General features: G+C 37.7%; 2 protein-coding genes and 1 long non-coding RNA gene across 7 annotated transcripts; 1 reads left to right on the top strand and 2 right to left on the bottom strand.

Annotated features, from left to right (window-relative positions):
* Positions 1-6,282: 6,282 nt before the first annotated feature.
* LOC131436209 (intraflagellar transport protein 20 homolog) lies at positions 6,283-11,628 on the bottom strand. 2 transcript variants are annotated; one of them, XM_058604807.1, is made up of 4 exons: positions 11,582-11,628; positions 11,358-11,520; positions 6,635-6,789; positions 6,283-6,424 (listed from the first exon to the last, which is right to left on the bottom strand). In XM_058604807.1, exons 2-4 carry the CDS (start codon positions 11,479-11,481, stop codon positions 6,308-6,310), a joined length of 396 nt encoding a protein of 131 aa, XP_058460790.1. In that variant the 5' UTR covers positions 11,482-11,520; positions 11,582-11,628; the 3' UTR covers positions 6,283-6,307. The 2 variants fall into 2 exon arrangements, with proteins under 2 accessions (XP_058460790.1, XP_058460789.1); XM_058604806.1 differs by having other exon boundaries at positions 11,358-11,624.
* Positions 9,828-11,347, bottom strand: LOC131436210 (uncharacterized). Of its 4 annotated transcripts, none has more exons than XR_009230593.1 (4): positions 11,143-11,347; positions 10,458-11,005; positions 10,123-10,388; positions 9,828-10,061 (listed from the first exon to the last, which is right to left on the bottom strand). It is a non-coding gene; the product is annotated as an uncharacterized LOC131436210 (long non-coding RNA). The 4 variants fall into 4 exon arrangements; XR_009230594.1 differs by having other exon boundaries at positions 10,458-10,703; positions 10,779-11,347; XR_009230591.1 differs by having other exon boundaries at positions 10,458-11,347.
* A 73-nt stretch (positions 11,629-11,701) lies between the features above and the next one.
* LOC131436208 (BTB/POZ domain-containing adapter for CUL3-mediated RhoA degradation protein 3) lies at positions 11,702-13,949 on the top strand. Its single transcript, XM_058604804.1, has 2 exons — positions 11,702-12,046; positions 12,487-13,949. The coding sequence occupies exons 1-2, from the start codon at positions 11,881-11,883 to the stop codon at positions 13,209-13,211; spliced, it is 891 nt and encodes a 296-aa protein (XP_058460787.1). The 5' UTR covers positions 11,702-11,880; the 3' UTR covers positions 13,212-13,949.
* Positions 13,950-23,207: the final 9,258 nt, after the last annotated feature.

The raw sequence follows: 23,207 nt of genomic DNA on the forward strand, positions 1-23,207 counted from the left end.
ACTATGATCAAAACAGTGCAAGCTGTTGAATATCGCGATCAAATTAAGTGCATAGTGAATAAGAAACCTATTACGGGAAGTTTGCTCAATGTGAGTCCCATTTTTGAGGACGGTGTGCTAAGAGTTGGGGGCCGTCTAAGACATTCAGAACTTCCGTATGATCAAAAACATCCGATGATACTCCCAGAAAACCATCATTTGACTGAAATTCTTATAGAAACACTTCACCGTGAGCATTTACACCTTGGACAAAACGGTCTGTTGGCAGTATTGCGACGAAATGTTTGGCCACTGAAAGGTAAACGAACAATTCGTAAGGTACTGCGACGCTGTGTGACGTGCTTCAGAATAAAACCAAGGGAAACTACTCAATATATGGGAGATCTTCCTAAATTCAGAGTAACGGCATCTGATCCATTTGTTAGAACTGGCGTTGATTACGCAGGTCCAGTTTTTTTGAAGCAAGGACGAATGAAGGCACCGATAAAGGGATATATTGCACTCTTCGTATGCATGTGTACAAAGGCAATACATATTGAATTGGTTACTTCAATGACGACGGATTCGTTCTTGGCTGCTTTACAACGTTTTGTGGGAAGGCGAGGAAATGTTGCTGAGTTATTCTCAGATAATGGAAAAAATTTTATTGGTGCAAATAGACAATTAACTGATTTACGTAACCTGTTATCATCCCAAGTATTGGAAAAGAAGATGAACAATTTTTGTCAATTGCGAAGAATATACTGGAGTTTCAATCCTCCAAAGGCTCCTCATCAAGGTGGTCTATGGGAGGCTGGAGTAAAGGCAGCAAAATATCATCTTTATCGCATTGTAAGGGAATCACATCTCACATACGAAGAAATGAATACACTATTAATTCAAATAGAATCTGTTTTGAATTCACGTCCATTGTGCCAGCAATCAGATGATCCATATGACTATCAAGCACTCAGTCCTGGACATTTCCTGATAGGACGTGAAACAACCGCTATTACTGAACCACTGTACGACGATAAAAAAGATAATGCATTGTCCAGGTATCAGTTAGTTAAAAAACGCAAGCAGTCATTCTGGAGGAGATGGTCCAATGATTACTTAACCGATCTGCAAAGGCGCTACAAGTGGAGTACTACACCATCTGTAATTCGTATTGGAATGATGGTCATTTTAAAGGAGGACAATACTCCTCCTATGAGCTGGAGACTAGGCCGTATTGTTAACATGTATCCAGGAAAGGACGGAGTGACCCGTGTAGTTATGATTCGCACCAGTTCCGGAGGGTACTGCAGACCAACCACACAGATTGCAGTACTTCCCATCGTAGACAATGACATGTGTTGTGCAGGGCCCAAGGGGGGAGTATGTTAGGAACAAAAATAAACATATATTAACATAAATTTGGACTATTATTTGTTGACAGTGTAAAATTGAAATAAGCTAGGTTGGCAGCATTGCATATGTCAAATACATTCGTTTCCTGTACGAGAAAAAAGAAGAAGATACAAAATGTTGAAAAAGTGATCATGTGTTCTTACTACGCACGAAAGAAAATTAATTCCCATGTTACAGTCCGCTGAATGTTTTATTTCTCCACTGAGTTATCCGGAACAGCAATGAATCAACTTTTTTGTCTAAATCCTATTCGCTCGTTCATTTTGTATCACGTAGTTCCATTTATAAAAAATAGGGAAGTTTTTATTCTTTACGCGATAGTATTGCAATTTTTTCTTCAGTTTCCTCGAATAAGAGCTGTGAATCAAGACTTCCCGGGACTTCAATATAGGATATTGTTGAAACGTTCACTCGGGAAGTCAGTGAGTTTAGTGGTGCATCCGAGCATCTTGAAGCCGGAACATACTGAGTCGCGCGCGAATAATACCAGTACTGAAATTTTTACTAGCAAATATCCATCTCCCGTGACACTTGTGAAGTGCGCAGTAGTATATACGGCCTCTAGTAACAACAAGTGTTGGACTAACATCCCTTCCCATTCCTTAGACGATCTACGTTCGGGCCTGGCCGGTGCCGGTACTGATCAATGATTTCTGGGATTACCAGAAGATGTACATTGAAGGAAGATTTACCAGTCCCAGGTCGGATCATCTAGAAACTCCCTGTAAAATTTCAGCTAATTCCGATCAGTAACGGAGTAGCAACCAGGGGTGGTCGCTCAAGCTCAAGCTCACTTACTCGTATTCCGCGGGAATAAAAGATGCTCTTCCAACCATAATATCCAGTGCACGGATGAAGCATATCGCTATACATGCTTGAACCCGCCTGATGGTTTGTTTGAGAAGGGCGCGTCAGAATTATTTCAAACTTTCAGAAAGAAACAAGTTTCCTTCAAGTGACTTGGGCTGGCTATTCACAATCCCTCGTCCAGTCATCGATTCGTCCGATGCCCTGATGCTCCCTCCCCTTTACGTCCCCGTGATAAATGTTTTATATTGATAAATACAATGAAACATAGTGTAATGAAATTAATATAACATAAAATGATATAATAGAATACAAAATAATATAATATAACATAATATAATATAATATATTATAAAACAATATATAAAATAACAGTTAATGTAGAGTGTCAGTTATGCTCTTATATCTTCGCAATACTGCAGGAAGTAAAATATTTCTCTTCTAATAACAATGATAATTTATTTATTTATTTATTTCGTCAAGCAAATGTAGACTACATATAAATTGTCCACATAATATCCACATCTATAAAAATAATATATGTTATTATTATTGATGACAAATTAATAATAATGAAAATAATAATAAAAAACAATATAATATAGTACAATGAAAGATATAATAAATAATAGAATGAATAAAATGATATGTTGCGATATGCTATGATATTATATTACTTGAATTTCTCATTCTCTCATTCTGCCATCAACGCATTCCATCGACCAATTGTCACCACAGACACACGTGTAAGCATGAAACAGGAACCAGTGAGTACCAAGCTCACCATGTGACGATCTTGATATTTAGTTAAAAGATTAAAAAAAACTGACATAAATTATGTATATAGAAACCGAACACTTCTGAACATGCCCTAAGAGCAAATTCAGCAGCCGGAAGTTTTGTGTGGGAGATCTATAATATAATTGAAACTGAAACAAACGTATCCCCAGCAAGCCGTTTTAGTTTTATTTATTCGTACAGTTCTATTGTCAAATTCAAAACTGGTATACACCTAGGACAGGACCTGACAATTGTTAATCCACTTTTAGGACCAATTTCGGACCAGCTCGTGATTGGTTGAAATTGACATAAGCAAGTACAAGTTGTTGAAATCAATATTACTGCAGGGTGGTAGAAAAAGTGTTGTCAGTATCGTCGGTAACAATGTAGCTTGATACTGGATATTTTGTTTTGGGAATCATCTTTTCAAAATTATTAATTTCAATAGGATTTAAGTTCAATTTGTTTTTAAGTCCTGCCAATGCGGAAAGTATACGAGTACATTTAACAATCACTGAATGATACAAAGAGAAAGCCTGAAATCACGAAGTGTGATATGGACGAGAATATTGATTATGTTGGTTGAGAATAGCACCGAATCTTTGGATACTTCTATATGTTATTATTTATCTCGAATAGAATATGTTGAATACTTTAGTTAATAAAGCTTCAAAAATAATTACCCAAAATTGAGTGTTTTAGAAAAATTTTATTAGGCTCTTTCAACTAAACATTTTCTTCAGAACAAACATCTGATCAAAATGAATCCAGAGCTATATTTTTGAGCGATATAACAACTGTCACCTGCTTATACGCCCTAATGAAAAATCAACCAAGATATTTGAAACACGAGCAGCGTTGCCAGATTTATCTGGCAAATGCCAGATTTTTTCGCTTCGCCAGACACTCAAACTAACCAGATTTTCCAATTTTTCTTATATTTTGTAAGATCTTGCCAGATCTTTACGGTTTTGAACTCGATACGATGGGTTGTGAGAACATTTTTTTGCTCACTGAAAATGAAATGCCTGGAAAAAATTTCCTTGGATATAGTCGATATAGCAGACCCAGACAAATCCAGATAAATTTTCGAGTCAGCGACAGATTTTTGAAAAATAAACCTGGCAACTCTGAACACGAGTAATGTACGATTCAGACGGCCCGCCTTCTTCCGTCACTGTCACCGGAACGTCAGCTCCCGTGAAAATTAGTTTAATGTACGATTCAGACGATCCGCTTCCTTCCGTCACAATCAACCTCTGTCACCGTCACCGTTACCGTCAACATTCATTACATGCATTCTTATGGAACCATTCACACGTAACGTCACCGTCACGGAACGTCTTGATGGACGGAGGGTGTGAACGTTCCGGTAAAGAAAGTATTAAACTAATTTTGACGGAAGCTGACGTTCCGGTAACGGTGACAGAGGAAGGCGGACCGTCTGAATCGTACATAATACTTTCTTTACCGGAATGTCCACACGCTCCGTTCGTCAAGACGTTACGTGTAAATGGCTCCATAAGAATACATGTAATCAGAGATGCCAGGTCATTTTTTGAAAAATCTGTGGTCAAATCCAAAACCTGTCTGTGAAAATCTGTGACCTTTTTCCGTACCCCAATAGCAGTTCAAAATCAAATTTGGTGAGCCGAAAGCCGTTTCGCCGAAAGGGTCATTTCGCCGAATGTCATTTCGCCGAATGGGCAACTTCGCCGAATGGGCAACTTCGCCGAATGTCATTTCGCCGAATGCCATTTCGCCGAAAGGGTCATTTCGCCGATTCCTGCAAATGTCTTAAAATTGTAATGGGAATCGATTTAAAATAAAAACAAATTAATGATGATAACGTTAACACCCGTTTTGTTTACCTACAATTGTACTTCTTGAATAAAGATTGATTCATGAATCTCAGAACGGAGTTTTCCAATAAACTTGTTGACTACTAATCATCAAAGCAATTCCATAGGTATCTACCAAGCAAATGTATGTGGAATTTTCCGTTTACTAAATAACAAAACATCTAATGTGGCTTCGCCACATCGATTTGATTCGTGTGCTGTCCGACCTCGCTACCGCTCGTTCGGACCTAACTAAAGCAAAGCAACCTAGCTTTGAGTAGACCGGACAAACGAGGCGGTTACAGGTTTGTATGCAAGAGGCCGCCGCTTCCGACGGCGGGTCGGCGGCCAACTCAGCCGGCGTCGCCTCGGTGGCTTTATACCGCCGAGCCATCTTGGTTTCGGTTATGTGGCTGCGCCACATCAGTTATACAGGAGGAATAATAACACAAAAAAATAATTTGATGTATTCGAAATGACCCTTTCGGCGAAATGACCTATTCGGCGAAACGACTTTCGGCGAAAAGGCATTCGGCGAAACGACTTCCGGCGAAATGGCTTTCGGCGCAATGACCCGCTCCCAAATATAATACGATCGAAAAATCAATACGTCGTTATTCAGAATAAGGGTGTTTTATTTGATTTTAATAAAACATTTGGATGTGAATTTTCGAATCGGATTGTTTCGATCGAATGCGAAATTGACATTCTGTAGCTCGATCGAGTTCGAGTTTTCCATACAAAAGCATCACTCGATCGAATTGGAGAATGCTAATTTTTGCATTCGTTCGACAAAATCCGATTCGATCGAAATACAAAATAGGGGTGAAACAAATCCAACAAACAAATAAAATCTGAGTCAGCTGGCAGAATGTCAGCCATTTTGGTTCAGGAAGATCATGGCCCTTATTACCGGTATCACTACACGATGAAAACCAAGCGAAGTGATTGTGGCCCTTATCATGGGTATCACTTCGCGGTGGAAATCAAGTGAAGTGAATGTAGGTCCTTATTACGGAAATCGCTTTTGAGAAAAAAGTAATTACTCAAATGAGCTTGTTGTTATTACGAACATCACATCACCAAAATTTTGTTGGAAAAATGTTTTGTTTTTCGCTATAGTGATTACTTCACTGTGCGTGATACTGGTAATAGGGAAAATCAAGTGAAGTTGCATGTAAGTGATGTGAATGTGAAAGTGTAGGTGAGAACGGCAATAAGGGCCCACTTATACTTCAAGTATGTGTTTTGTCACTTAAAGGTTATGAGCGAAACATATAACTTGATAAAGGATCCCCATATGTTATTTACAAGCACGTAGAGACAGAGTATCAAAATACAGTCAAATCATGATTTATTTTGTTAGTGCAAGAGAGGAAGTGTACAAAGAGAAATTGTTATTTGTATTTATTATCTTTTGAAATTTTCACGTCCAAAAAATAATAAATGAAAGATGAGACCATTTACAAAATTTATTTATTTGATAATCATTGATTTTGATAAAAGTTATCAATTATTTCCTGTTGTTCAGATTCGATTCGTTGTAAGTACTGATACTCTATTTTCAGCTTATCTAGTTCAATCATTTTTTCAACAATTTCACTCTGAAAAAGAAATTTCGTTAATATAATTTTCTGTAAGCAACTCACCTAGTGATCAATTTATTTTTGTTGTTCGATATGACACTTTTGTTTAAGACAATGTTAGACGCCATATTCTCACTATCACTTGCACCATCGAGGTCATTTTAGACAGAAAATGCTTATCCATTATTTAGGTGCAGTAACCATGAGAACAGTCGCCATGTTAAGAACCTGTATCTGTTGTTGTTCCGACTCCCTTTTCTTGGAAAAAGTTTTCAAAAGATTTTGTACTCCTATAGCACGCATCTTTTCCTGGTCGACTTCGGCAGAAAAACTTTCAACAATGCTCACTAAATCTTCTGTAATTTGCCGGAATTCATCAAGCTCTAAAAATAAAGTGAATCGGTATGTATGAGCAATATACAATTAAAGTAGTTTTAGCAGTGAAATTGGGCGAATCGTGCGCGGAACTCACGGACACGGTTGCGTTTCATCTAAGCAAAGATAACAGATATAAAGGCTCGAGCAAATTTTTTAAAAACATGTGTTAATTTTAAATTTGTTATGTCTAAGTTTGTCTTTTACTTAGTATCTTATGAGAGCAAAATGGCCTGGATAAACATTGTTTGGCAGAATTCAGTGGATTGTCTACATGTTCATTCAACATCATCAGGTATTAGTTTTTTTTACCGCCAATGGTAACCTCAATCGGATGAACACATTTTGACTGTTGACAGACGGATGAGACCGGTCCATCTCACCTAAATAGAGTTTAAAAAGGTGGGTGGGTAATGTCAGAGACATCACTGGATTTCGTGAATACGAATAAAATTGACACGCTTTATTTACACTTCCGCATATCAGTTAGTTGATTGATTGTGTTGTGCAAGATTGAAACGATGCACCTACACTGAAGTACAGATAAGTTACATCAAACACTCTAAAACACAATTACGAAGTAATTTTTATAGTTCTTTATAATAAAATAATGGTGGCTCTGAAAAAAGATGGATGCCGCCTTTCGTGATCTATTTCCAAGCTGGCCTGTTGCCCGTGGATGAGATACTGATACGGTTGGCGTAGGTATAGCGTTCACAACCCGATTATATTCTTCCAATGAAGAAAACATTAATTCGCTGAATGAGGAGTATTCTTTTGCTAATTTGTCCAAATATCATTGGGCAACCATATGTATTCTGATAATTAAAGTATATTTGTAGATTATTCGAAAATTCTAAAAAATCATTGAAAACATTTATAATGAAAAAACTTTATTTTGAGGGCCTCCAATTAGCAATGCTCTGTATCTCTACACCAAAGCGCTTTGAAGAATTTGTGGTTTCGGCATGTTTCCTTATAAAAACATGGTCTACAACATTGCAACAAGAATGTCTATCACGCAATGTGTTCAAAATATTTTACTTCCTTTGACAGCTTCGATTATATAAAAACAACAGCCTGTTCCAAACAAAACTTCTTCTAAAGGCATTGAAGCTCCGAAATCAACATCTGAAACACGAACGTGTTTTGATATGATTGGAACCACAGTGCAGAGGTTTGTTTAAATTTCCGATAACACATATTCAAATAAGAATGAACATGTGGTGTCAGTCTGTCAGATTGTTTTCTTTACTGAACCAGGTCAAGTGCCAATCTGCGAATGCAAAATGGGAAATATTGGTTGGGATTCTTGAGGAACGTTTACTAGTTTTGATTTGATTTTACGTTTCGTTTTTGACTCATCAATGCTTAGCAGTTTATGTGCTCGCACGACCTAACGGCTCAACATAAACCGCTAAGCAGACGTAAAATTTACTAGTTGTTACTTAATTGAAAGCTAAGTTTATGCAAAGACATCATATTACCAAAATATCCAGCAGAAGTATTGTACGAGTATGTAGTGTTAGTTTAAAATACTTCGGAAATTTTCCAGGAAAACTAGTCCAATGGAGCTCCAATTCCTAATATTAATAATGGCTGTTGAGCGCGCCACACAGATCAGCGAACCCCAAAATTCTTTCAGTGTATACTTACGGAGCCAAACCCACAGTCTAAAGAGGGGATCGAAATAAACAGAAACGTTAAATGGATATGAAGCTCATCCGTCATCACCTTCATTTCATTTCCTCGATCAACACATTTATAAAAATGTGAAGTTCGGTTATACATTTATAAATTCTTCATTTATTACAGTAAGGTCATTTATATAGTTTGAAGTAAATACATTATACATTAAATTTGTATTGAAATAGGAAACAGGAAATAGGTGTGAACACGACGAGGTAATTTTGCAATCACCGATTTAGAGGGGTAGGGAAGAGAAATTTCAAATTTGTGCGCACCAAAATAGCAGCACTGCGCACCCATTAAATTGACATATGTTGAATGCGATGCCGTGCGAGGGCGTTGCTGAACTGAAGACTGATCGATGAAGATCACTCCAAGCTGACAGGGTCAGGTTTAAAATATTAAAAAAAACAAGGATAGAAAAAATATATGTGAAATAATTAACAGGAGGGAATTCTAAAGGCACCTTATTATTGTGGCCAGAAAGGAAAAGCATTGTATTTCTTAGGTGAAAATTGTTCACCTTCCTGCTGTATTCCCAACACCTCTAACTACGTTCATTGCGTTACGCCGTTTGAAGAATTGACACAGTTGGATACATGCTTTAAAAAAAATCGTTGAATAGATGCAAAAACTCGACTGTTTCAGAGCAATCCTCTTCAATTTCTTTTAGATATTCCAGAGCTGAAGCGACACTTCTACTGATTACTTGTATCGCAAGTATAACTTTCATTTTGGAATTTTAAAAGTAAATATGCTTATCACTGAGTCGCCAATTTAATTTCGACTCGATTTTGGTATTCGTTGAACCTTAGCGATAAAAGACCAATCTACTGTTCCATTCATGGCTATTAACTTCCTCTTGCTGTGTAACGTATTTCGCACTAATTTAAGCATGTGAACAGGATCAACAGACTGAAATGTCGCGATCTGTAATGGAGTGATTAAAGCTAGTATTCAATGGATTTAACCAATCGGTTCGCAGGTTGCAGCTCAATTGGCCATCGCTATGTTGGTCTTCGTACCGTCGAAGGTAAATGCTATTATAGTGACTCCGGCTTCGTGAAGTTGATGTAATACAAGTTCTATTGCATATTTTTCTGATCTGCAGTCAAACCGTCTATTAAAAATACCCAACCTGTACTTTCCCAGCTTCTTGCACTCCGGTTACCATGAAAACTAGAGCTTCTTTAGTGGCTGTGGCAGAATCACCACTTCCGATCCGGATATCGCATTGCACGATTCTACCGAATTGTCCACAACGATTGTTTTATTGAACTTCCTGTCGGATAGCCATCTCATATATTACCAAAAAGGCAAAGAAGTGGTTTACTTTGCAGTAACATTTTTTTCGGATTTTCTGTTTAATGCAGCCAATGCTTCTGCGGTAATGCATGTACGCCATCCATGTTGGTGTTGAATTATTGTTCGTGGATGGTGTAGCGAGTTCCGAAACGTTTTGCGAACGTAGGCGTATCCCTTCAGCGAATAAAAATGCTATGTGGTTGCAAACCTTCGAAGTTTTTTCTGATAATGGTTAGCGTGCCTTACAAAGGCTTAACTCTCGAAAGAAATCGTTAGAGAATGTATTCTGAAAAGAACAAACTGTTAAGTATTATTGCATTAATAATTAAAGTTTTATGAAGAACAACCTATAGTTGAAACTTTGTGGTCTCGGAAACGAGACGCTTCAAAAAACGGTTTTTCAGAAGCTTCAATGCTATTAACCATGCCTCGTAAACGCTTGTTTTGTGCTCTAAGTCGTTTACCAATTTTAACAAGCGTAGAACAGTTTAGACTTCACTCTAATCACAGCCTGTGATTCCTCTTCATTTCGCGTCCACCTTCGAGGTGGAACCGGGGGAGAATTCGTTGACTCCGTAACTTTATCTACCAAATTTTGGTCGGATATGAGAAACTCACTTTATCAGAACAAAAGATTCAATTAATATTTTTACTTTAAATACTATATTGCATTATTGCGTACATTTGATGTATTGTATTATAAAAATTGAGATATCGCTGAATGGAACAGCCTTGTTCCTTTTTTTTATTTTGTAAAAGCAGTTCACTAAAAATGTTCTGAGCAAATTCTGATTCGTAATTAGTATTTTTCATCATGAAATTTCGATTTTTAGCTCTTCTACAAATTGCGACGGCACAGCTTTTTTTTGGAAAACGTTGTTTCGATACGCAGTTCGTGTCTGATTTATTTCTATTATGAAAATCATTTCTACATGAAACGAAAATTTCATGTTGTATTTGTGATAAAACTACAAACTAGTGTAATAAAATGAAAGAAACCGACCATAAAACTCAAACTTTAGATAAAACTAACAAGAAAATCCGACATTTGGTCGATCACTGATTGTTTATTTACAATAGAAGCAGCTGATTTTTAAATTCCGATTTGTCTTATAGAAATGGCGGCGTAACAGGAGGCTGCGTGGGATAGCGTAACTGAACTGGAAACTCTCGAAACGAAGACTTGATACGCCTACCGACAGGTGATTAAAGCATGTCGTACGATAGACCCTTTTGAAAGTTACAAAAAAACTAATTACTCGAGTTTCAAGCATATTGTACATAATTGCCTAGATTGGGCTTCCTACTACGATAATATATCGATTAATGTGTATATGATAGCTATAGATCCGAGCAATGAGCATTACATTTTATAACTTTCGCAAGGGCCTATCGCACGGTATGCCCTAATCACATGTTGGTACCGCAATAACTGTTAATAAACTGGCGTCATTTAAGTGTAGTGACGCCGCCTAGAAGTAGTTTCCTAGACTGAACGTAATTAACGATCCAATATACAATAATTGAAAATGTGTACAAACGAACACAAAAACTTTGATAGTTTTTTTAATATACTACTTACTATCCGTGAATTTTTCAGATTCTTCTTTCAGCACATTTGTTTCATGTGACACTTCGGGATCAATAACACGGAGAGTATAAAGATCATCGATATAAAGACCAGATTCACCAAATTCTTCACTCATCACGTCTGTTATTCAACTATTTGTTTGATCAACCTGCAACTAAGCAACGAATAAGTCTACAATATCGAATTCATACAGCGTTTATTTGGCATTATTATACAATACGCCCTATGTATATGCAATTTTATTTGGGGTTCGTTCGTACAATCAATACAAACGACTCTAAGTTTTGTTTTGACATATGAACGTCAATTCTATTCTCTTGTATCTAATAATTCGCTTTTCGTCGGGGTGGTGATGTCGCAAAGGTAGACAAAGTGACAAAAGTAGTGAAAATTTAGTAATTCTGTCTCATTTTATGAAGCCTAATCACATCATTTGTTAATTTTCGAGATTAATTTGGGGTGTCAAGTTTCTCTAACTGCTATCAAAATTGAGACCCAAAGTGAATCAGCCAGGATGTCGGGTGATCAAAAAACCCTCATCAAGGGCAATCCTTCGCAGTATGTGAAATTGAATGTGGGAGGATCGCTCCATTATACTACAATTGGAACGCTGTGTAAACAGGACACTATGCTTCGTGCCATGTTTAGTGGCCGAATGGAAGTGCTAACCGATTCCGAAGGTACGGTTTATTTTGTGAACTTCATCTTTTTTCTACTCCATTCTCGCTTCACCTTGAATCAGAAAATTGTTTTCTTGTTGTGCTCCTATAACGATTGGTAGCATCAATCGAGAACCGTTTTTCCTCTTGTTTTAGTTTCTTTAGTCTTGTAATTGGAAGCTTATCTGATTCTTATTGTTTTCTGTTAGGTAATTAGATAATTCCACTCAAAATAAGAGAAATTAGTTCCTCCTTACTCCAACGCATTCTATTTAAAATAATCGAACTATAGTATTGAGTTACCTACACACTTTTGCTTGTATTGTAATTCAAACGATTAGATGACATCTTTATGTTCAAACTATACAAACTATTAACTATCATTAGCGTTAATATCATATCATATCGTTAATATGGAGTTAATATCGATATCATAATTGACAATAATTTTTATACGACAGGTTGGATACTTATAGACCGATGTGGTGGCCACTTTGGAACAATATTAAATTTTCTTCGAGATGGTAGTGTAGCACTTCCGGAAACCACCAAAGGTATCGCTGAGCTGCTGGCCGAATCCAAATATTACTGTATTGAAGAACTAGTCGAAGCATGTGAGAAAATTCTTGCAAAGAAAGAACGTGAGTCACGTGAGTCGGAGCCGATTTGTCGGGTTCCATTGATTACGTCCCAAAAAGAGGAGCAATATTTAATCACCACTGCAACTAAACCCGTCGTAAAGTTATTAATCAATCGACACAATAACAAGTACAGCTACACAAATACTTCGGATGACAACCTCTTGAAAAATATTGAGTTGTTTGATAAGCTTTCATTACGATTCAGCGGTCGCGTTTTCTTTATAAAGGATGTGATCGGATCTAGTGAAATCTGTTGCTGGTCATTTTATGGCAATGGTAAAAAAGTCGCAGAGGTATGTTGTACTTCGATTGTGTACGCCACCGACAAAAAGCACACTAAAGTTGAGTTTCCTGAGGCACGAATTTTTGAGGAAACACTGAATATTTTATTGTATGAGAATAAAAATGCACCAGATCAGGAATTAATGCAAGCAACTTCATTAAGGGGGGCCGTTGGTGGAATTTCTTCCTACACCAGCGACGAAGAAGAAGAACGCACCGGACTTGCAAGATTACGTTCGAACAAACAGAATAATCCAACATGATTTTCACATCAGTTGGTATTGAGGAAGAAGTTGTTGCCAAAGAGAAATTGAAGCGATGTGTGGAATTTTAACAGAGAGATCTGAGTGCAACATGAAAGTTCAATATGTCAGTTGCTGACTAAATTTAATCAGCAACATTTTTTTCATATTCACACTAACATAAAATAAGTCATATGGATAAGTTTTATTTTCTAGAAAAAAGCACATTTTGATAAAAAATCCTACATCGAGACTAAAGAAACATTATATCTACAGGTAAAATACAAATACAAAGTATTTGTAAGTGAGCATTTCTTCCAATTCCTAAAACACACAAAATATGATGTGTACTGGTTCTAGTATGAAAAATACTTCGGATATCTTATTGTATTGCATATCCTAGCACTTCGTGTGTTGGTTATCGTGACATCTAATTGATTATTAGAAAACTTCTATTTCGGTAATGACATGTTTTTCTTTCTTTCTTGTCGTACCATTCCATAAAAGAGTCGATGTGTACTATTATAGCGAATTTCCGAAATTCGTCATATATTTTCTGGTTGCAGATACTACTTCGACATATGTTGAAAATTGTATATAGCAATTTGTAGTTCTCGTTTTACAAAATCGATTTCAATTTTTTTTTCGTTAGATTGTTCAGATTTAAACTTTTGTTTAGTAGAATAAACGGTTTAAAATGAAACAGGTACCCTAGGATTAACTCATTATATACGAAATAAAATGTTGCAAAACCTCAAACACACCTTTGTTTCTGGGGAGGTAGCAATCACGAATCGGTATATTTGGATGAAGGCCCCGTCCCCTTTCCTATCGTTCTCAATCAGAAGTCTAAAGACGACATAATCGTGAAATTATAGTCTTATACGAACGGCTAAATGCAAACATACGATAAGCGAAACTTTGGGTTAAATATTGAGTAGCCACAAAGTCCCTATCTCATGCCTCCACGTGTATCTTATGATGACCGGCGTCGACGGAATGCTACCGACTTCCGCGGTAATAGCAGTATGATAGGGTGCGAGCGAGTAATGGCGCAATTACTCACTCTCTGTGTTTCTCCACTCACTCAAAAATTTCCATTAAATGGCCAATAACGACACCAGCCACGACCAAAGGCTGTGCTACTGAGGAAGGGAAGTAATGTCAGTTCGATAGAACTTGTTCCTAGAGACCATGGGTAGCAATGCATCTATACGAGTATCACAGGGTACTAGGGTGTAGTGGTAGTAGTGAGAATGGGAGAAGATCTGGGTTTTTTTATGTGGAACACATCTTTATTTTCTAGATAGGGGTGCAAATCAGAAACTCAAGGAAAAATACTCGTAGAAATGTGGTCAGGTTTCAAACACTTACAGCTCAGTATATTTTGTATGAATTATTATTATTATTTCATTATTTGATTGGAAATATTTCTAAGATTCGATTTGAATGTATCAAGCCACGTATTTTCAATCATAAATGATTGAAATTTAGATTAGATTGTCCTATTTTGTCTTCGGCATACCGGATTTCCCTGCCATAGACGACGGTTTTGAAGAAGCAAGCGATATATCAAAGGGAAAGCATCACTCTGATTGGTCAATTGATGCAAATTGAAGCTGTTGGAAGCACGCGAATCTATAAATAGAAGCGAAATTATAGCTAACGTTTCAGTCCTACGCGTAGCATGTTAGATGTAGGTTGTTGCTAGACAGCAAGACAAAAAGTTCGAGTTCATTAAACGATTTGAAGCTTTAATTGGTATGCTCTTGTGTCATGCAAGCTCGGATGAAATTCCATGTTATGTTGTTTCGCCTGAGAAAATGACAACTACCCCAGCGTAAATTTTGAGTGCTTAAGAAAAATTTCTAATTTATATAAGACTAGCTGGCCCGTCGAACTTCGTCTCGCCTGAAATTATTTTTTTAAATTTGTGTTTTCGGACAGCAGAGTTGTCAAACGTTGATGTTTCTTTCCATTATTTTACTGATTACTTGGCTTACAATAAACGAATTACGACAAATTCATATCCAACATCATGAATTATTGTGGATATGTTCAATGCTTTTGTTACGCAAAAACTAAACAAATGCACCAATTGCCATCTCATCCTTCGAGTCAGTGTATTGAACAGAGATTGTATATCTCTCTCAAACTAAAGATTTGACATGTGGGATGATGGATTTGATTGAATCATATCTGACTGGTCGTAGTATGACCGTGCAAATTGGCGACTGCGTTACTCCATCATTCATCGTGAGCTCTGGCATTCCTCAGGGAAGCCATCTAGGACTATTCATATTTCTGCTATATCTAAATGATCTGAATTTCGCATTGCAATGCATGAAGCTATCATTCGCCGACGATTTCAAACTGTTTCATCTCATCAAATATCTGAGAGACTCAAACTTCTTGCAGTCACAGTTGGATGTATTTTCTAACTGGTGCAACGTCAACAGAATGGTTATTAACGCCTTCAAATGCTTCGTTATCTTCTTCTCTCGTAAACGAACCACGATCATGTATGATTACACTATTTCGCAAGCAGTACTAAAACGGGACACATCAATTAAGGATCTAGGAGTGTTATTGGATTCAAAACTTAGTTTCAAAGATCACATAGAATCTCTAAAGCATTAAAGATGCTAGGATTCATCTTTCGCATCTCAAAAAATTTCAATAACATATACTGTCTGAAATCGTTATATTGCGCTCTAGTTCGTTCTACACTGGAGTATGCTGTTGTTGTTTGGGCACCATATTACCAAACTGATAAGCTGCGCATTGAAACTGTTCAGCGCAAGTTCATTCGTTTTGCTTTGCGTCGCCTGCCCTGGAGAGATCCATTTAATCTTCCAAGCTACGAAAATCGTTGTATGTTGCTCATACACTTCGATTTGCTATCTGTCCGCCGTGATACACAAAAAACTGTTTTCGTCGCGGACCACATCCAATGTCGAATTGATAGTGCAGATCTCCTACAACAGCTAAGTTTTGACATTCTTCGGCGTAATTTGCGGTTTAATCCCTTTCTCAGAATTCCTCGTGCTAGAACTAACTATGGCTTCAATGAACCGTTTTCGAGTATGTGCCGCGTATTCAATACTTGCTGTGATGAATTTGATTTCAATTTATCTCGTAACACCATTAAAACCCGTTATCTCCGAATCTTTTCCCGCTAGTTTTATTTACATAATTAGACGATATGAATAGTTGTTAGTTAGCTTTGTAGTTTAAATAAGGGTGGGTAACTAAAGATTTCGTTATGTATCATTTGGTCAAATGTTATCTGTTGATACAAAAGATGAGAAGGTTTTATGCCGGCTGGAGAAGGAGAACCAAAATCTCAGCTCCAGCAGGCTTTTCCCTTGCTCCTAAATAAACAAATAAACAAATTAACAGATGGATGAAAAAGAGATGACCAAGATAAATACTTTAAATTGACCCCACAAATTTTCAAAAGCAGCAGGGGATGGTTGTTTGTCATTGAATGTTAAGACTTATTTGTACTGAAGACGTTTAAAAATTTGATAGCAAATCCTTAGGGATTATCGAAAGTAATAAACTAATTTTGAACGGTTGTCCATAACTTGCTTCACCGCTAGTGATATTATTTAGTCGTGTTTGATAAATGTTCGTAGCAGGATAATGACAGGATCAATTTTCGATTAACGAATTAGCGATAAAATGAAAAATACTTGGACATTCGAAAGTTCAAATTACCCTTTTATTAAATATTGTGTCCATTAACTTTGATATGAACGCTGGATTCGTTCAAGAATTGTATCAAAAGGTCTCTCATTCGTCGAGCCACCACATCGTTTTTCTTAGTATTCAGTCCTGAGAATCAATATTCTGTTCTAGCGGAGTGAACATGAGAAGTGATTATACCAGTATTCTTCTTATCGTTAAAGCCAATGTATAAAACAGCAGATCTCACAACTAATGGTTCTTACATGCCACGATTTCTCCTTCAGATATGATATTCACGATTCCCATATGGTAATTCGTCAAATAATCCAAAGTTCGGAAAATGAACTGATTTGACTTAAGCAGCTTACAAATGTCATGAATACCACCCGTTTTGAAGTAAACCACTCTTGAAAACTCACCCGAATCGGCTGAACAAACTTCAGCATGCTAAATGCAAGGAAAATATTTTCATCTGAACTCATTATTTCAACAGCAGAATCCTATCATTGATACGTAAAAAAATCGTTACATAATTTGAATTGTTCAACTCACGCCCACGATGGCCAACATAATTCATCTAACTACATCTACTGGTAAATGACATTAGAACTTGTGCTTCTGTTTACGGTATAGCTAAAACAGTCATTTGGCAAGTAATGATTTTGATACCCTATTAAGCACGTGTTTCCAAATGACGAATCAATCATGCATGTAAAATCTCCACCCAAATCTACTCGTTGCGCGCCAAAAGATTCTTTCAACGATCTAGTATTCCTTTCTTCGACGGCCAAACACTTATGCAACTCGTTATGCGCCAAACACCTATCGATGATCTAGCAATCATTGGCGACTTTTTCAGTGGAAAATTCCATTGTCCATACAAAATAACTTTATTGGTTTTTCCCACTTTTCCGGTAAGTTTTCCTAATTTTTTTGATGTACGAACCCAGTGGGGGTAAAAACTGATCAAACAAAAAAAACCATCCGTTCTTACGTGATGCGATTACAAAGAATGATCTCTGCATTTTTATATATATAGATGAACTCGATTGATAATGAGAAGTTTATCGCTTCAACCGAAATCGCAGAATGGCAGAGAAACTTAACGCTATAAAAATAACTGCTTGCATACAAAACTTGAACACAAGCTTGGCGAAGAGAAGCTCAAAATCGTATCGCAAGTATTTCAAAGATATAATTGCATACATTTGGGATATTGGTGTAATTTTGTCGGGTATAAAACAAACAATGTTTGGTGTAGATTGCTAATCAAGATCAATCTAAGCAGACTCTCGTGCAATTGCGGATTCAAAAGTGTGACGATTGATTGAACTGTTTGATTGTAGATCATTTGAAATTTGCCTTGTTCCACATCAATGGCTCGAAAAACCCCATGGGGCTGATCCTTTTAGTATTTTTCTTTGCTGTTCACTAAATGTGACAGGCTAAGGCCAGTGATGGCCCATCTTGCCCGTGTATTTTTAGATTTTTATTTTATTTTGCATTATAATTTCGACTGTGGTTTTATTCACATGTATTGTTCACTTTTCATTAAGAGGTGCTGTTGGTGGAATTTATTCCTACACCAGCGACAAAGAAGAAGAATGCACCGGACTTGCAAGATTACGTTCAAACAAACAGATTAATCCAACATGATTTTCACATCAATTAGTATTGAGGAAGAAGTTGCTACCAAAGAGAAATGATGTATGAAATTTTAACAGAGAGATCTAAGTGCAACACTTTTCAATACCGCCTACAAGGTACATTCTAGAGTAATGTTCAGCAGACTGCGTTCATTGGTAGAATCCTTTGTCGGCGAATACGAATGCGGTTTTCGAGAAGGACTTTCAAAGACGGACCAGGTTCACCTTGCGACAAATTCTCGACCGTATCGGGTATCGGGAGTGCAACTTGCGAACTCATCATCTGTTTGTAGATTTCAAGGAAGCGTACGACTCAGTGAAACGTAGCGAATTGTGGCTTCCCGACGAAACTAATTAGACTGATTCGTGCAACGCTGGATGGATCGAAATCAAGCGTCAAGATAACTGGTACGACATCCGATGCTTTCGTGACGTTAGATGGATTGAAGTAGGGCGACGTGCTCTCAAATTTGTTGTTCAATATAGCGCTCGAAGGTGCCATACGATGATCCGGCGTGCAGAGAAACGGAACCATCATCAATAAGTCTCACATGCTTCTTGGTTTTGCGGACGACATTAGCCGTGAGGTAAAAACGCGTGTTGCCGCTGCTAATAGGGCTTTCTACGCGCTCCGTAACCAGCGGAAGTCTCGTAGCTTGCAAACACGCGCAAAACTTGTTCTATATTGCCATTGGTCCTACACGGCCACGAATGTCCTACACGGCCACGAAGCATGATCGTTGAAAAAAGGCGGGAGGGTAATGTCAGAGACATAACTGGATGTCGTGAATACGAAAACACTCCTTAACACTTCCGAATATCAATTAGTTGATCAATTAAATAAATTATGCAAGCATTCCCCTTTTTCAAATTTTTCGCAAAAAAACAGAAGGCTTCACTTGATCTCGATTACTGTGAATTTCACACAGCGAAAAGTTCACAAATCTAACCTAACTGTTCTTGATTTTCACTAAACTGAGGATTACCTTCGATTTGCGAACAACAAATCCTAATTGTTCTTTAGAAAACTTTTAGAGCCATTAGAACGGCTGTTTTTGTGTAATGCTCTCCGCCATTGTTTTTTCACCGATGCTAATGACTGGCAGCTGTGACGTAATCGCTCTTGTCGAAAGCGAAATTAGCTGTGCAGACGACACAAAACACATCTGCTCGCAGTGGCGATAGAATCCAAACTGATTCAATTTTTGTTAAGAGGTTTCTTTTTATGTGATTTCGTTTGTAAATTTTTCACTAATGGGCGGTCCTAACGGCTATAAAAATAGCCGCATACAGAAATTTAATGTCGATTATTTCATTTCGGATTTGCATTTCATTTAAAGAAACTATCAGGGTGCTGTACGGGATTCATTCCTGCCTTTCAGAAGGACCAAATTGTGGAACTCACTACAATATTAAATACTGTTCGGAACATTTTCCTCGAACGATTTGTTGTACAGCAGCAGATATTTTCTTCTCTTCCTCAGAACGCGTTCTGATTAGCTGGTGTTAACATGGGTCAAATGAGACAGGTTTTCCAATAGTGTACTATTGAAATACTTCAATGCTTTTGCTATACACGTTTAAGTTGAAAAATTTCGATTCTATTGGTAGTTAGATTATATAAATCCATTCACAGATCACTGAGCTATGAGCTTCAAAAATACGAGAAAGGCAAACGCGCCTTATGAATTATCCTCTTTGATACTCGTTTATACCAAACATTTTAGAAAAGTTTAATTTCGAATTATGCGAGATTATGTCACGCAACTGAAAATTTTATCATAAAATTGTGATCATATTTCCGATGACATGTAGCAAAAATTATGTTGATTCGTTAGATACAACAAGAGATATTCACGATCAAAAACTTATCAGTCTCTCAGAGGGTAAATTTTGAAAAGGTACCCCATAATAAAGTAAATCGTATTCACGACAAAAACAGTTGTTCGAGTACTCGGCGTCTTTGAGAGAAAAATTCTGCGTTCAATATTCGTCGACAATGAAGAGAACGGTGAGTGGCGCTGATGCATGAATCATGAACTGTATCAAGTATACAAAGATGCGGACATTGAAAGGCTTACAAAACACGAAAGACTACAGTTGGCTGGACAAGTAGCAAGAATGCCGGAAGAGAGAATGGCCTACTTGATGCTCAGCAGAGAACCTGGGAGAGGCTGTCGACTGCAGGGTGGACCTCGCACTCGCTGACTGTGCGCAATCGAAGAGGATGCACGGCCTGTGGGAGCATAGAGCAACTGGAGATCGGCGGCTCAAGATCGAGTATCCTGGAAAGCTACAATTCGTTCGGTCATGTTCCGAAGACGTGATATGTACCATTAAAGTAAAGTAAAGTAAGTAGTTGTTCACTTTTATTCTTATAGGTTATATTTTGATTGTGGTTTTATTTTGATTATTTTGTGTATTTTCGGCTGTAATATATTTTACAGCGACTCCCGATGATAGTTTCGCGGGGTCACAATACTGATTCACTGCAGAACGCGAAAAATACAAAAAATTTAATCGCGTTGGTGCTAACACATTGAGAGCTCCGCCAGAAGTCCGGGATATGTTTTAGTAAGCACGATCTCAATACTAAGTACGGTACACGAAACGATAAACTTCCAGAAGGAGATTTGTTACATCATCCATTTCAATAGTCACACGACAAAAACTTTCAAGTAGTTGCAATAATGGCTCCATAATAAGCAAAAAAGAAAGTAAGTAAAGAGATGCTCTCATTTGCTCATCTAATCTTGCATCTCCTAAAAAAATAGGTAGAAATTATTTTCAGTGTACACGTCAAATAAAATTTACACTCTTACCAACCGCTACCTAATTTTGGGTCAAAACCTACTCAAAATCAACTAAAGTGCATCTCCCCAATTTTGGGTAACGAGTGTTATTGTCGGCGGTCACCAGTGAGCCCAAATACACAAACTCGTCAACCACCTCGAGTGATGACCTCAAAATTTAGATAACTGTAAGTTTAGTACAAGTGTTATGCCATAACAAAGCACGCTACACATTTTTACCAACTCAAAGTTTGAGTAGATAACGACCTAATTTTGGGTAGCTTATAGAAGAGCTCAACAATGATTTATTTCTTCTAAAAAAATAGGTTAAAATGATTTTCAGTGTTGGGATGTACATATAATAAGATATGACAATAGAAACATATGAGATACTATATGAAGATACTTAATAAAACAATACTGCCGTTCCACTCATAATTGTCCCATATTCCAAATATGGGACAATTATGTGTAGAACGGTAGTATATTAGAAAAATTGTCCTGGTATAGTTAGTCTCACACTCACCTAACAGCTATAGGCCTGGGGTGTCCTTTGCTGTATCAAGAATACGTCTCCACATAACTCGGTCCATGGCTGCTCGTCGCCAGCCACTCAAGGCACGGACGCTTCTGAGATCACCCTCCACTTGATCGATCCACCTTGCTCGCTGCGCTCCTCTTCTTCTTCTTGTACCAGTCGGATTAGATTCAAGAACCATTTTCACTGGGCTGTCGTCCGACATCCTTATGACATGCTCAGCCCATCGTAGACGTCCGATTTTAGTTGTCCGTACGATAGGTGGTTCTTCTAGCAGCTGTTGCAATTCGTAATTCATACGCCGTCTCCACGTTCCGTCTTCCATCTGCACTCCGCCATAGATGGTCCTCAGTACCTTTCTTTCGAAAACACTGAGGGTGCGTTGGTCCTCTGCCAACATAGTCCAGGTCTCGTGGCCATAGAGAGCAACCGGTCTAATGAGCGTTGTGTAGATGGTCAATTTCGTGCGGTGGCGTACTTTTCTCGATCGAAGGGGTTTTCTGAGTCCAAAGTACGCACGATTCCCTGCCAGAATACGTCTCTGTATTTCTCTGCTGGTGTTATTGTCGGCGGTCACCAGTGAGCCCAAATACACAAACTCGTCAACCACCTCGATATCGTCACCGTCTATCAATATTCGTGGTGGGAGGCGTAGTGTTTCTTCTCTAGAGCCTCTTCCTCTCATGTATTTTGTTTTCGACGCATTAATGGCCAGTCCGATACGCCTAGTTTCAGCTTTCAGTCCGATGTAGGTTTCCGTCATCTTCTCAAGGTTACGTGTTACAATATCAATATCGTCAGCGAAGCCAAAAAGTTGTACGGACTTTCGGAAGATCGTGACACTCGTGTCGATCCTCGTTCTTTGAATCACACCTTCCAAGGCAATATTGAACAAGATACAAGAGAGTCCATCACCTCTCCGAGATTCGAAGGTTAGTTAGTTAGTCTAGAGCTCTTATACAATTATTGCCGAAAAATATCCTGCGAAATCGCCAAAAGCTGTTATTGGCCCTTATTACCGGTATCACTACTGAATTTAGGTCCTTAGTACGGAAGTCGCTTCAAAGACAAAAGTAATTATTTGGATGAACTTGATGTCATAAGATTTTTTATCGTGACGTCACAAATGAACAAGAATTCATCCTTGAAAGTTCAGCGGTACTGTTTACAAACAAGTTTAAACAAAATCGAGGAACACATATCAAACAATCATCTTCACACTTCAAATCTAGCCACTTTTATTTAATAAATCTGTGAAAAGAATCGTTAACAAATGTTTTGAAACTCTATATCTATATGGACCGTGAACGTTCTCATCCGTTTGTCAGCAAACAAACAAAAAAGTCTG

This window comes from Malaya genurostris, chromosome 3 (assembly GCF_030247185.1).
Source record: "Malaya genurostris strain Urasoe2022 chromosome 3, Malgen_1.1, whole genome shotgun sequence".
In the NCBI taxonomy this organism is placed as follows: Eukaryota; Metazoa; Arthropoda; class Insecta; order Diptera; family Culicidae; genus Malaya; species Malaya genurostris.